Below are 12130 nucleotides of genomic sequence, written 5' to 3'. Positions count from 1 at the left end.
CAAATGGTTCAGAAATATCTGAGTGAAAAACACTCCCTAGCGCCTAATGGTTCAGAAATATCTGAGTGAAAAACACTCCCTAGCTCCTAATGGTTCAGAAATATCTGAGTGAAAAACACTCCCTAGCTCCAAATGGTTCAGAAATATCTGAGTGAAAAACACTCCCTAGCGCCTAATGGTTCAGAAATATCTGAGTGAAAAACACTCCCTAGCTCCAAATGGTTCAGAAATATCTGAGTGAAAAACACTCCCTAGCGCCTAATGGTTCAGAAATATCTGAGTGAAAAACACTCCCTAGCTCCTAATGGTTCAGAAATATCTGAGTGAAAAACACTCCCTAGCGCCTAATGGTTCAGAAAGGATGCTCTTAGTCACAGGCTTCAGTTCATGTCAAAACAACACTCTGGACTTGTTCACTTCAAACTCGGTCAGGGGGCAAAGGTTAGTCATTGTTCTAAAGGCGTGAAACTGGCTGCAGCTGTCAAGCTTTGTTACAGTTAAGTGTGAAAAATGGTCTTATCGACATGAGCCCTCGAGGTGAACAAAAGACGCCTTGGCGATGCACTGTCTGTCAACAAAACCTGTGACGGTGAAGGATAAACAAAGAACTAAAAGATAACAAGTAACGGATACAATAGCAAACAAATAAATCGATGAACAAAATAAATGAATGGATAATAATAGTAATAATAACATTTTTAGAAGATATCAAAAACTGAAATAAATTAATTTGAAAAATAAGAAACAAACGAAATAATAATGATAATAATCATAATGAGTAGGTACATAGATAAGGGGAGATACAGGTAATAATGGGTTACATTACAATATGAGAAGGATCTAAGAAAGGTACTGATGGAGAGGAAGAAAGGGAAGTTTACGTATATGAACAAATAAGAATAAAATAAAATAAATAAATAAATAAATAAAAGAAGATAAAATAAAATAAACAACTGAATGAAATAAAATAAGGAAGAAATGAGAGAGTACCGAAAGTTCGGAATGCATGATAGATTTATGTTTGTTGTTGTTGTTGTTGTTCTTCTTCTTCTTCTTCTTCTCTCTCTCTCTCTCTCTCTCTCTCTCTCTCATTTTATAAACACTTGTGTCTTTTACAATAACCTGCGGCAAAAACATCTGAACTCTGAAGGTCAATCGTATGTTCACTTGCTGAAGAATGGTTCTGGTTACAGTATTCGTAAACTCTGCATTTATATATTTAATGCCCTGAAGATACGACAGGAATTCTGTGACAGCAATGATGAAAGTTAGAATTAATTTACTATGCACAAGAAGCACTTTTGTTCTACAGGTTTAAGTTAGTACGTATTTTACATTTTGTTGTCGCTGCATGATCACCATATTGTGTACTTTTGACCTCTTTCTAGGGGCCGGAGGCCTGGAGATTAAAGTTTTGTTCTTGTTCTCTCTCTCTCTCTCTCTCTCTCTCTCTCTCTATCTATCTATCTATCTATCTATCTATCTATCTATCTCCATATAAATGTATAGGTAGAAAGTTAGATACAGATATATCTTCTTGGCAGTCTGCCGGGAGCCAACGATGACGAGGCCTATGCACTCAGCGATGAATGAGAAAATGACTCTGCAGCCCAAAGCTGGAAGCACACAGGCGCCCACAGGTGTCGCTGCGATGGTCTGAAGTTTGGTCTGAGGAGGACGAGGCCATTTCTCATCTGTCGCTTGCAGCGGCGAGACGCAGTCGTCTGTCCTCTTCAAAGGCAGCTGTTGCTTTGGAGGTGAGAGACCTCCAGGATGATTTGTCGGCAGCAGAGGCTTCGAGCTTGCATGGCCGGATGTCGCACAATCTGAGGTTGCTCTTCAGGGTGTCTTTGTACCTCAATTTGAGCCTTCCCTGTCTGCGTTGGCCATGCTTGAGGTCACCATACGTAAGTGTCTAGGGATGTGGCTGTCGTCCATCCAGATGACATGACCAGTCCAGCGTAGCTGAGCCTTTAGCAACAATGACTCGATGCTTTTCAAGCCACCTTTGTCCAACAGGGTCCACGTTTAACATCCATTCAGTTGTGAAGAAAAGACTATGGCCTTGTTGATCTTTAGCTTTGCAGACAGTCTTATGCCTTTCTGCTGGAGAACATTCACTCTTTGGACTTGTCGCACAGCAAACACCATGTCTATGGTACTGCGGCCAGGGCGGGAACCACAGTAGGCTTCAGGAAGGTTGCTCTCAAAATGTTGGTGATGAGCCTGTTGAGGAGGATGTTGGCAAGTATCTTTCCAACGATGGAGAGAAGATAAATTCCTCAGTAATTGCCACAATCTGATTTTGCCCCCTTCTTCTTGTATAATGCCACAATAATGGCATCTCGCAAGGCTGCTGTCATGTCTTCTTCCTCCCAAATGGTCGAGAGGACGTCGTGGAACGCTTTGCAAGCTGTGGTTCTAAGTGCAAGTACTTTGAACATTTCAGCAAGAATCCGATCTTTTTCTGGCGCTTTTCCGCAGTTCATCTGCTTTTTGGCAGTCCTGACCACCCTCAGTGGGCGGTTGGTCGAAGTCCTCCTGCATAGGTTTCTGGGGTATCTGCTGTAGAACTTCCTGGTCCACAGTAGTTCCCTGGTTGAGAAGTTGGTTAAAGTGCTCTTCCCACCTTGAGCTAACTCCCTCCTTGTCCTTGATTCTGGCAGAGCCATCAGCAGAAAGCAGACTGTTCTTCCTCTTGAGGGGCCGTAGATAGGCTTCATGGCACTGAACAGCATCTTGGAGTGCCTGCATAAAGCTGTTCTTCGTCGGCCTTCTCCAACCATCGCTCTTGCATGGCGCAAAGTTTTCTCTGGGCTTTGGCCTGACAGTCTTTGAACCTCTCATATCGTGAAGAGCAGTTGGGGTGATTCTGCCAGCCTTTCCCTTTTCGTCCAACAGTGCTTGCACGGCCTTGTCGTTTTCACCAAACCAGTCTTGGTGGAGCCTCTTCTTTGGGCTTAGCAGTATCCTGGCTGTCTCTGTGACGACGTCTTTGATAGAGGCACAGAAAAATATGCAGGATTTTGGAAAACGTGTGGCGTGTAAGAAGATGAGTATACTTTTCTATGAAAAAATGTGTTAAGTAACTTTGGTTGGTTTTGTTCTTTCCCGTTTTTTCTATAAACCTTTATTTATGGTTTTCGTGACAAAAAAAAGACTTTGATATGCTTTTGATTCACACATCACAATCACACGCACACAAACATACACACAACACAGACACGCGCGCGCGCGCGCGCACACACACACACACACACACACACATGCAAACGACACATACATATACATACACACACGTGCGCGCACACAAACTTTAACTGAACTCCCTTCCACTTTTTGTTTTACCATGGAGGGTAAACAAACATACGAGTCCAACAGAGATCTACACACAACGAACTATACATAGAATTCAGTACACACAAAATACATTTGCTTCAGATAATCTGCATTAATACGTGAAAGAATATCGCTCATTTTGAATAATATCAGAAACCGCAACGCTTTTTCCATACACGAAAAAGGTGTGTCCCATGCGGTGCAGTTTGATTTGCACACTTGTTTTAATCGCTGGCTAGAAACCGGCAAGCCTCGTGACTCAATCAGCACTAATGCCTGTGCGTCAAACTGATCGTTCCATACCACAAGGCGATTATCCAACACGCGCTCCTATCGACGATAATCCTTAGAGACGGCGGCTGAACAGTGCGCGAGAGCTTAATCCTAACCGGTGGGAGAGAAAGAGAGCGAGCTTGATGTGTACAATAGCTACATGTTTTCTCCGTATGAGTCTTCGTGGTGCTAGAATTTGGTGTGGAGCGTTTTCTCAAAGGAGAATAACATGTGACATTTTCGACTGGTAAAGTGGCGGTGCTGATTTTCGCTGTGTCCCTTTCTGCTGATCATGGCTGACACAGAGTTACTGAAACCCCCCCGTGGAGGGCCCCCCGATTTGGAGGAAAGGGATTATCACATGCTGAATGAACACCTGGTGGTATGTAGGATGTGTTTGTTGGGTTTTTTCTACACACCTTCTTTGGAAGCATTTACGAGGACACACAGATGGAGAAGAAGCATGTCTCATGTTCCCCCAGGTGTAAGTTCCTCCAGGTCTATGTTCCCCCCAAAAAAAACCTTTTGGTAGGTCTACGTTTCCGCCAGGTCTTAATTTCCCCAGGTCAGTGGTGGTCAATGATTAGCGGTAGACAGTAGTGGTCAGTGGTCAAAACCGGTGAAAAAGTAATATACTGCATAAGGTTGTACTCATAAAGCGAAAATATATTATCATAAGACAAACTGCACATTTTTGGGAAGTGGTCAGTACTGGTCAGTGAAAAATCAGACTCGGTCAATAAGTCTTGATTTTGCATCAACAATAAAATGGTGCAACCTGAAAACGTTTCGGCAGTGTTCAGCAATGGTGAGCAGTGGTCAGTTAAATTGACAAATCCTGGCAAGAAGTCCCAGGACTGCCAAACCGTCACAAAACAAAACTATCTGGACAGTTAGTGGTTTCAAGTTGTCAACAGTGGTCAGTTCGCGATCAAACACCTGTCAGTCAACAGGAGTCAATAGTGGCCTGCTGACTGGCGCAACAATGGAGTGGTTAAAGCGTTGGACTTCCAGTGTAAGGGTCTGGAGTTCGATTCCCGGTCAAGGCGCCTGGTGGGTAAAGGGTGGAGATTTTTCTGATCTCCCACATCAACAGCAGTGCAGGCCTGCTAGTACGTGAACCCCCACTGTGTGTACCCGCAAGCAGAAGATCAAATACGCACGTTAAAGACCCCGTAATACATGTCAGCGTTCGGTGGGTTGTGAAAACAAGAACGTGCCCAGCATGCACCCCCTCCCTGCCCCCCGAAAATGGAGTATGGCTGTTTACAAAGTGGGGCTAAAAACAGCCATACACGTAAAAGCCAACTCATGTATTCGAGTGGACGTGGGAGGCGCAGCCCACGAATGAGGAAGAAGAAGAAGTGGTCTGCTAATGGTCAGATCCTGCCAAGACGTCCCGATACCGAATAACCGTCACAAAGTGATGCAAGCTGAACTTTGATAGTAAATAACAGTGCTTATGCAGTAGTCAAACACTTATCAATACAATAATAATGCACAGATGTGACAAAATAACACAATCTGAGCAGTGTTGGGGTTGTCGGCGGTCAATAGTGGTCAGCAGTTGTCTAAGACCTAGGGGAACATAGTCAGGTCAGGGGCATAGCCCTTGCTACTGGTACCATGTAACCCAGTACTACCTGCCGCATGTGAAGTCTCCCAGCGACGGGCCAGGCGGAGGAGGAAACCTTTCCCAACGGCTGTGAAGGCGGAAGATGATGACCAAAGGGCAGAGGGAGCTCTTATCCTTGGCTGGAAGTCCCCCTAGGAGACGGAGCTCCGAAGAAAAAACCTGCACCTGCCGAGGCCGTCCTACACGTGGCAGTATCTGCACCTATGGGACTGTGAGCGTCGGTAGGCGAGAGAGTGGGGAAGGGACTGCACAACCCCTCCTCACTAAAAAAAAAAAAAAGTCACCTGTGCTGGTCAGGCAACGACGTTTTCCCTTGCAACACCTGTGGGAAGTGCTGCGCATCCAGAATCGGCTTCTTCTCCCATGTGAGGACACACACCGACAGATAAGCCTGCCTGCCTACTCATCCGTCGACCCGACGGGAGACTCCATCAGGGGAACATAAACATGGGGGAAACATAGACCTTGGGGAATATAGACCTGAGGGAATAAAGACCTGGGGTAACAAAGACCCTGAAAACGTAAATTTGGGGGAACATAGACCTGGGGGAATACAGACCCGGCTGAAAGAAAATTTGGGGGAAGATAGACCCGGGTGAACAGAGGGCCAACCCCAATGGATAGACGATTGGATAGATAAACAGGTATGTAGGTGGATACACATACACATAGACAGATAAAGACGGAGAGAGACAGAGAGAGAATAAACACGCAGATGGGACTGCAATTTCAAGAGACCTTGAAAATGATTCAAATGTATTACCTTACATTAGTCTACCGAATCGCGAAACTAATTTTTCAATGGAAATCGCTGCAATATGATTTTTATTCTTCTCACGGGTTAAAATAAAGTCATCAAAAAGAAAAACAATACCCTAGGAATCACAAAAAATTGGCATGTGGTCATAATAAACAAATTAAATTTTCGAGCGCTATAATTTGCAAAAATACTGACCGCTTTGGCACGCTATACAATTCGCGACATGCGCGCCAGCCGAAGTTGAGATAATGAGTTACTGACACGGCGTGTGAACGTCGACGTCCGTTGCCGAGAAAAGCATAGCTTTTGGTGTTGCGCTTGCCGCGACATAACTACACACACGTACATACTGTATAAGCGGACAAAGCCTGGAAAACTATGGCAGACCAGGAAGTCAAAATACCACTGAATCGGCAGATCTCTCCACGGAAGTAAACTGGACAGGAGGTAAGAGTAACGTGCTTTCTTAAATGTTTTGATTCTGTTAAAGAAATGAAATGTGACATAGCTTGTCATATAACATATTTATGTCGTCATATTTACATATCGATGATAGTAACTTTTTTTAAGTTCCTCATGCTTCAGTTATAATATTAGTAATGCTTTTTATCATTTTTCACTTATTACGTTTATTGTTGGTCTTCTGGGTTTGTTTTCTTTATCAACTTGAATTTGAAATGCGATAAAAGTTTGTTTTTTCTTATAAACTTTTGTAGCTGTAATTATAATTGCGGCTGAGGGATGCATGTATGAATGTGTGCGTGCGCATATCTGTGTGTGTGAAAAATTTAGGACAGCAATAAGGTGTTCTGTGTTCTGTTTGTTGCAGCTAAAAATACAGCAAAATGTGTCATGTGCAAAGAATCCCTTGATACTGGTCATCTGACAATGAAGTTAAATGAGACTGGATCTAAGACTGTCAATCAGCGTCAGTGTCTGGCTTGACTATACAAATGCCAAAGCGATGATATATCCAGAGAAGAAAAAGGGCGCATGTACAGATGACCCAATGCCATCCAGATGATCTTTTCAGCTTGCCTATGATCCAAGGACCCACTGTCTGTTTTGTGGCACCCCTGCTGATGTCCATAATCGGAGAAAGGGACATGAAACCTTTCTTGTGAAATCCAAACCACAGGAGGGATTTCCGGCAACTAATCTAGGTGTGTGCAAAGAACGAGATGACAAACAGGGAAAAACAGTATCTGACAGAATTCGGCCAGCAAGTCGGGAGGACCTTATTGCATGGGATGCTGTGTACCATGATGCCTGCTGTGCCAGCGTCAGTACACGCAGGAACATTCCTGATTGGTTTACCAACGCGAAATATCAAAACTATCCCCTTCTTATGAGGATCCTTCACACGCCAAGTAGACACTTTCCTCAGGGTATATCAATATTTGGATGAAAATGATAATGAACAATCCACATTGCCTGATCTTGTATCCAAACTACAGGAGTTTTGCGGGAACAGGATTGATGTGTACACAAAGAAAGCACACAAAAACAAACTTCTTGAACACATTACATTGTGGCAAATATTTTGGTACCAAGCAGAGGCAAAAAGATCAATTTGGTAACCCCCAGGACAACTGCTTGGAAGATCCTCAACCAGTCACTGACACCCTGCAGACAGAAGAGTCAGAGGCAAAAAAGCTAATCGAAACAGCAGCAAAACTTAACAATCGTGATATAAAAAGAGTAAAGGGTTTTGCCACCAAGGAAGTGTATCCAGGATCATCCACAAAAGACATTGCCTATCTTTGCCAGTCAGGGCATGTTGTTGGAACCAGTCAAACTCAATGCCGACGTCATGTTTTTATCAAAAAAGGGGAAAAAAATTGGCAGACCTTGTGAACAAGCAGAGTTTCTTCACTATGCTTAGTGATATGTTTGTGGCAAATGGACACCCAATACTTCACAGCTAAATGATGCAGACCTGATCGTTGTCTGCCAACAGACATGAAACTGATTATCCTGGTCTGGTATTGGAATTGACACTTACCTGCTGATTTTGCTCTGCTACCATGTCAGCCCAAATCTTCAGATCAGATTCAAAGCATAAAAACAAGAAACGAGTGTGAGGCATCCAGAGACTACAGCAGGCACTTCGGGAGAATATTTGTCGGGCATGTCTGTGAATACCATCACAGGATATGACACAACCTCAAGGTTGTTTGAGGTGCGAAAAGGCACATACATACTTTAAAAGCTGAAGGCAGAAACTTTTGTCACGGAGCTGCTGAAGTGTTTTCAAAACAGTGGAAGAGATGGTGTCTGCTGGCAAGATTGTCATCATCTTTATAACGGAAACCACACTGACACGCTTGATGAACTGTGTTATAAGTTCACAGAGAAAGAGTCTCTAAGCACCAGCTTTGTGTAGATCCACTCCCTGCCACCAACCAGTGAGGCCAGCAAATATCACAGTATCTTCAGTTACAGCAATGGATGCGCTATGACTGCACCCTGAATCCAGAGGACAGGGAAGGGCGTGTCAGTGACCACCATGGTTGACCGGCCAAATGTTTCAGACGTACTTCTTCAAGTTTTCAGATACAGCTGCCCGACAGACTGTGATTCAAGGTGGCGTAGCTGCAATAAACAAGGACTGGCCTGTCCTATTGCCCGTGCTACCTACCGTAGTGCTACTTGTGCAAACTCTGTTGTGATTTCTCTGTAGGAGGGAACCGAGGAATAAGAGGGCAAACCGACCTTACGCTGACTGGTAACTGACACTGTTGTAATTTATGTTATAAATATGTTTTGATGACATATTTGAACGTACGTTTTCAAGGCTTTTACAACGAGTATGCATGTTCCCGTAAGAATTTGCAAAGTAGGTATTTTGCGCAAGGTATTGCGTAATGTGACCTAATTTTCACCTATTTGGACAGTGACCCGTGTGTCCTTCGGTTGATTTTCAGAATCTATAAACCATATAGACAAATATTCAGCTAAAAGAAATTATGTCGCAGCGATTTCCACTTTTAGCATTTTTTGTTGTTGTTAATTTAGGTAGCCTACATTGTCTTTACGTTACGGCATAATTGTTCCTTTTTTTCTGTACGATATTCCAGCTGCTGTTCTTGGAGAACACGTCGCCAATGTTCGGTGTCACCCAATGTTTTGTGTGATTATTTTTGAAAGTAGGTTTTTTAAGTGAAGTCAGAAGCAACACTGTTTCGTTTGCCATGACTTCTCTCACGAGCGCTAAAGGCATACTGATTTCACACGGACGCTAAAGGCCTGTCATGTGCGCTGGAGGCCTGTTGCACACGGGCGCTTGGATAAATGGTCCATCTGACAGATGGCCAATGTAATCAGACCACTTAGTGTCCAGTGCGTTTCGCGAATGCATATATTATTGAGTTCTTTTTTGATATCATGTGTGCATGCTATCGCGTTTTATTCCTATTTGAGCATTCGGGTGTACAAAAAAATGTACAGTAGTAAACACAAAGTTATTCGGCCAATATTGTGAATCATGTCATCAGATCGTGTTCCTCACCACCACGTAGAACACCAACCAGTCCACACGTCACTCGTGCACACAGATCAGATAACAAACACTCAGTTGCAAACGAGTCTCTTTTTCCTTCTGAGTTTGCAGTGGAAGGGAAACAACCCAATTCCATGTGAATCTACACCACAGATTGTTGTTCCCTGGTGTACGACTCCAAAGCGAACTCTCTGTCTGTCTGTCTGTCTGTCTGTCTCTCTCTCTCTCTCTCTCTCTCTCTCTCTCTCTCTCCGTGTGTGTGTGTGTGTGTGTGAGAGAGAGAGAGAGAGAGAGAGAGAGATTTTAGACACAAGAGAGTTGAGTTGGTCAGGTTACTTGATTAGGCTAAATACGTTTCGACATATGAATATTTTCGTGTACTTAGAATGAATACTGACTTCAGTTCAGAATCTGTTTAGAATCTATATTTTTCTAAATGCTGCTTGTGTTACAAATCTTTTTGATTACGTGACTTTACTCAATTACATAGATTAAAGTCAAATAAGACATGCGAACTTTTTTTCTTTCTTTCTTTTTTTCTTTTTTTTTTTCTTTTCTTTTTTTTTTTTTTTTTTGTTTTTGTCTCATGTGTGTGTGTGTGTGTGTGTGTGTGTGCATACGCCCATCCTTGTCCTTGCCAACTCTGAAGTCCAGACTGGGTTTGTTAAAATAAACATATATATTCAATAGTTGACAGAGACCTAACGTGTCTTCACCGTCTTCCCATGGCCGTTCCAGGTGGACTTTGAGGACATCATCGCGGAGCCTGACGGCATGCACACGTTGAACCTCGTGTGGACCTCGTCCTACAACTGCTTCAACTTCTGCCACACCTTCTGCTACACATTCCACACCCTCTGCTGCGGCTTCTGTGCTGCGCTGCACGCCGGTGCTCAGATAGCCACCGCCTTCTTCTGCCACGTCTGGTGTGGCACACCGTGTACCAAGGCCGTGCACTTCGTGCTGATGCTGCCCCGGAGACTGGTGGTGGAATGTGTGGACTGCATGGTCAGGCCCTGCTGTGAGGACATGGGCACTCACCTCCACACTTTCCTGGACACGTGATAGCGGGCGGCTTTGACCCCTGCGCCAGGTCAGCTGCTGTGTGAGGTGTGTGGACTGAGTGAAGGCGTTGAACACCAGTTGAACGCTGTCCATTTGACCGCAACAATCTTTCTTTACTGTTTCCGAAAAGCGTCTTTTTTTCTGGTGGGGAAACCTGGAATGTTTCCGTCAATGTTAACGACAAAGTGTGCTCATGATGTTGGATAGAAGTATTAGACATCAATGGACATATTTCTGTACGTCTTTGTTGTTGTTGCTCTTGTTCTTCTTGTTTCTACAAATGAAAGGTTATGAAATGCTTAAATGGGTGGCTCATGAATTAGTTGCCGCATCGTATTGCTCCAGTTTCAGTCCTTTGATTATAGTTGTGAAACTGACTATACACCTTTATAACAAATTGTCATCGTTTTTAAATCTATTTTTAAAATCTATTTCTGTAGTTAATTGAGCAGTTTGCTGCATCTTTTCCAGTCACTTGCAGCCATACACACAGACGGAAATTTTCGCCATAAACATTATTTTGGATTGGGCTTAGAGTGGATGGTAAACACATCTTCTGTGGGTACTGAAGAGGAAATGTTTTTGCCAAATTCTCGTGTCTGTCATATGAGTTGAATGAGTGATTGCCTCACCTGCCCCCTCCCGACCCACTTTCTCTGCAACTCAGTACCCTTTCCACGCTACCTGTCTCTCTCTCGCTCTCTCTCTCTCTCTCTCTTCATTTGTGTGTGTGTGTGTGTGTGTGTGTGTGTGTGTGTGGAAGTCGAAGTCAAGTCGAAGTCGAAATATTTTAATTGTCAGACCACAGATGCAGAACAATGGACAAAAGACAAAAGGAATTAATACAGGGAAGTGACTATTAGGACGATCATCGAACTACATGGGAATCGATAACAATTCTAGAGCATTTGCTCGTATTCAAAACACTTTGAATACAAATTTGCATATTCTGACACTGAATCTCTCACTCGCACATGGACATCTTAAAAGCCATTAGATATTTATGAAATATAACAGGAATAAACTGGGAACGCAGAGAACATAACTTAGGACAGACCAAAAGAAAATGCATTTCAGTTTCCGGGATGTCATTACAAAAAACACAATTTCTGCTTAGCCCATCATAACTGAATTGCAAGAAGTATGAGCGCGAGTGGAGATTCCAATTCTAAAATGCGAAGAAACACAGCGCATACTTATAATCTAACATTGTTCAAATAAAGTTTAAGTAACAAGGACTGATTGTAAGTTGAATACACATCATAAAAAGTGTGCCAGTCTTTAATAAAGCAATCAAACAGATGCTGCTTAAACTCACCCGTAAACATTATAACTACCAACTGACTGAGCCTCCCAAACAACACCAAATCCAAATCCATACAAAACGTTTCTCACAGAGCAAGCCCAAGTACAATAATTATGACTTTGCGATGATAACATCATATTATAAGCTTTCTTAGGGAAAGGGTCATTATCCATAAAGACTACACAAAGCTTTCTTAGGGAAACGGTCATTATCCATAAAGACTACACAAAACCAAATTTTAATGCACTT

The 12130-nt window shown here is 43.1% G+C and overlaps 1 protein-coding gene across 1 annotated transcript; it reads left to right on the top strand.

Moving 5' to 3' along the window:
- Nucleotides 1-10183: 10183 nt before the first annotated feature.
- Nucleotides 10184-10586, top strand: LOC143285172 (uncharacterized). Its single transcript, XM_076592402.1, has one exon. The coding sequence runs from the start codon at nucleotides 10285-10287 to the stop codon at nucleotides 10573-10575; it is 291 nt and encodes a 96-aa protein (XP_076448517.1). The 5' UTR covers nucleotides 10184-10284; the 3' UTR covers nucleotides 10576-10586.
- The last annotated feature ends 1544 nt before the right edge of the window (nucleotides 10587-12130 follow it).

The sequence above is a fragment of the Babylonia areolata genome, chromosome 8 (assembly GCF_041734735.1).
Source record: "Babylonia areolata isolate BAREFJ2019XMU chromosome 8, ASM4173473v1, whole genome shotgun sequence".
In the NCBI taxonomy this organism is placed as follows: domain Eukaryota; kingdom Metazoa; phylum Mollusca; class Gastropoda; order Neogastropoda; family Buccinidae; genus Babylonia; species Babylonia areolata.
The sequence above is the reverse complement of the archived record's forward strand: the minus strand, read 5'-3'. Positions and strand labels throughout refer to the sequence as shown.

Bases quoted from the DNA above. Each gene is read 5' to 3' on its own strand.
- LOC143285172 (XM_076592402.1), top strand. From the start codon at position 10,285: ATGCACACGTTGAACCTCGTGTGGACCTCGTCCTACAACTGCTTCAAC.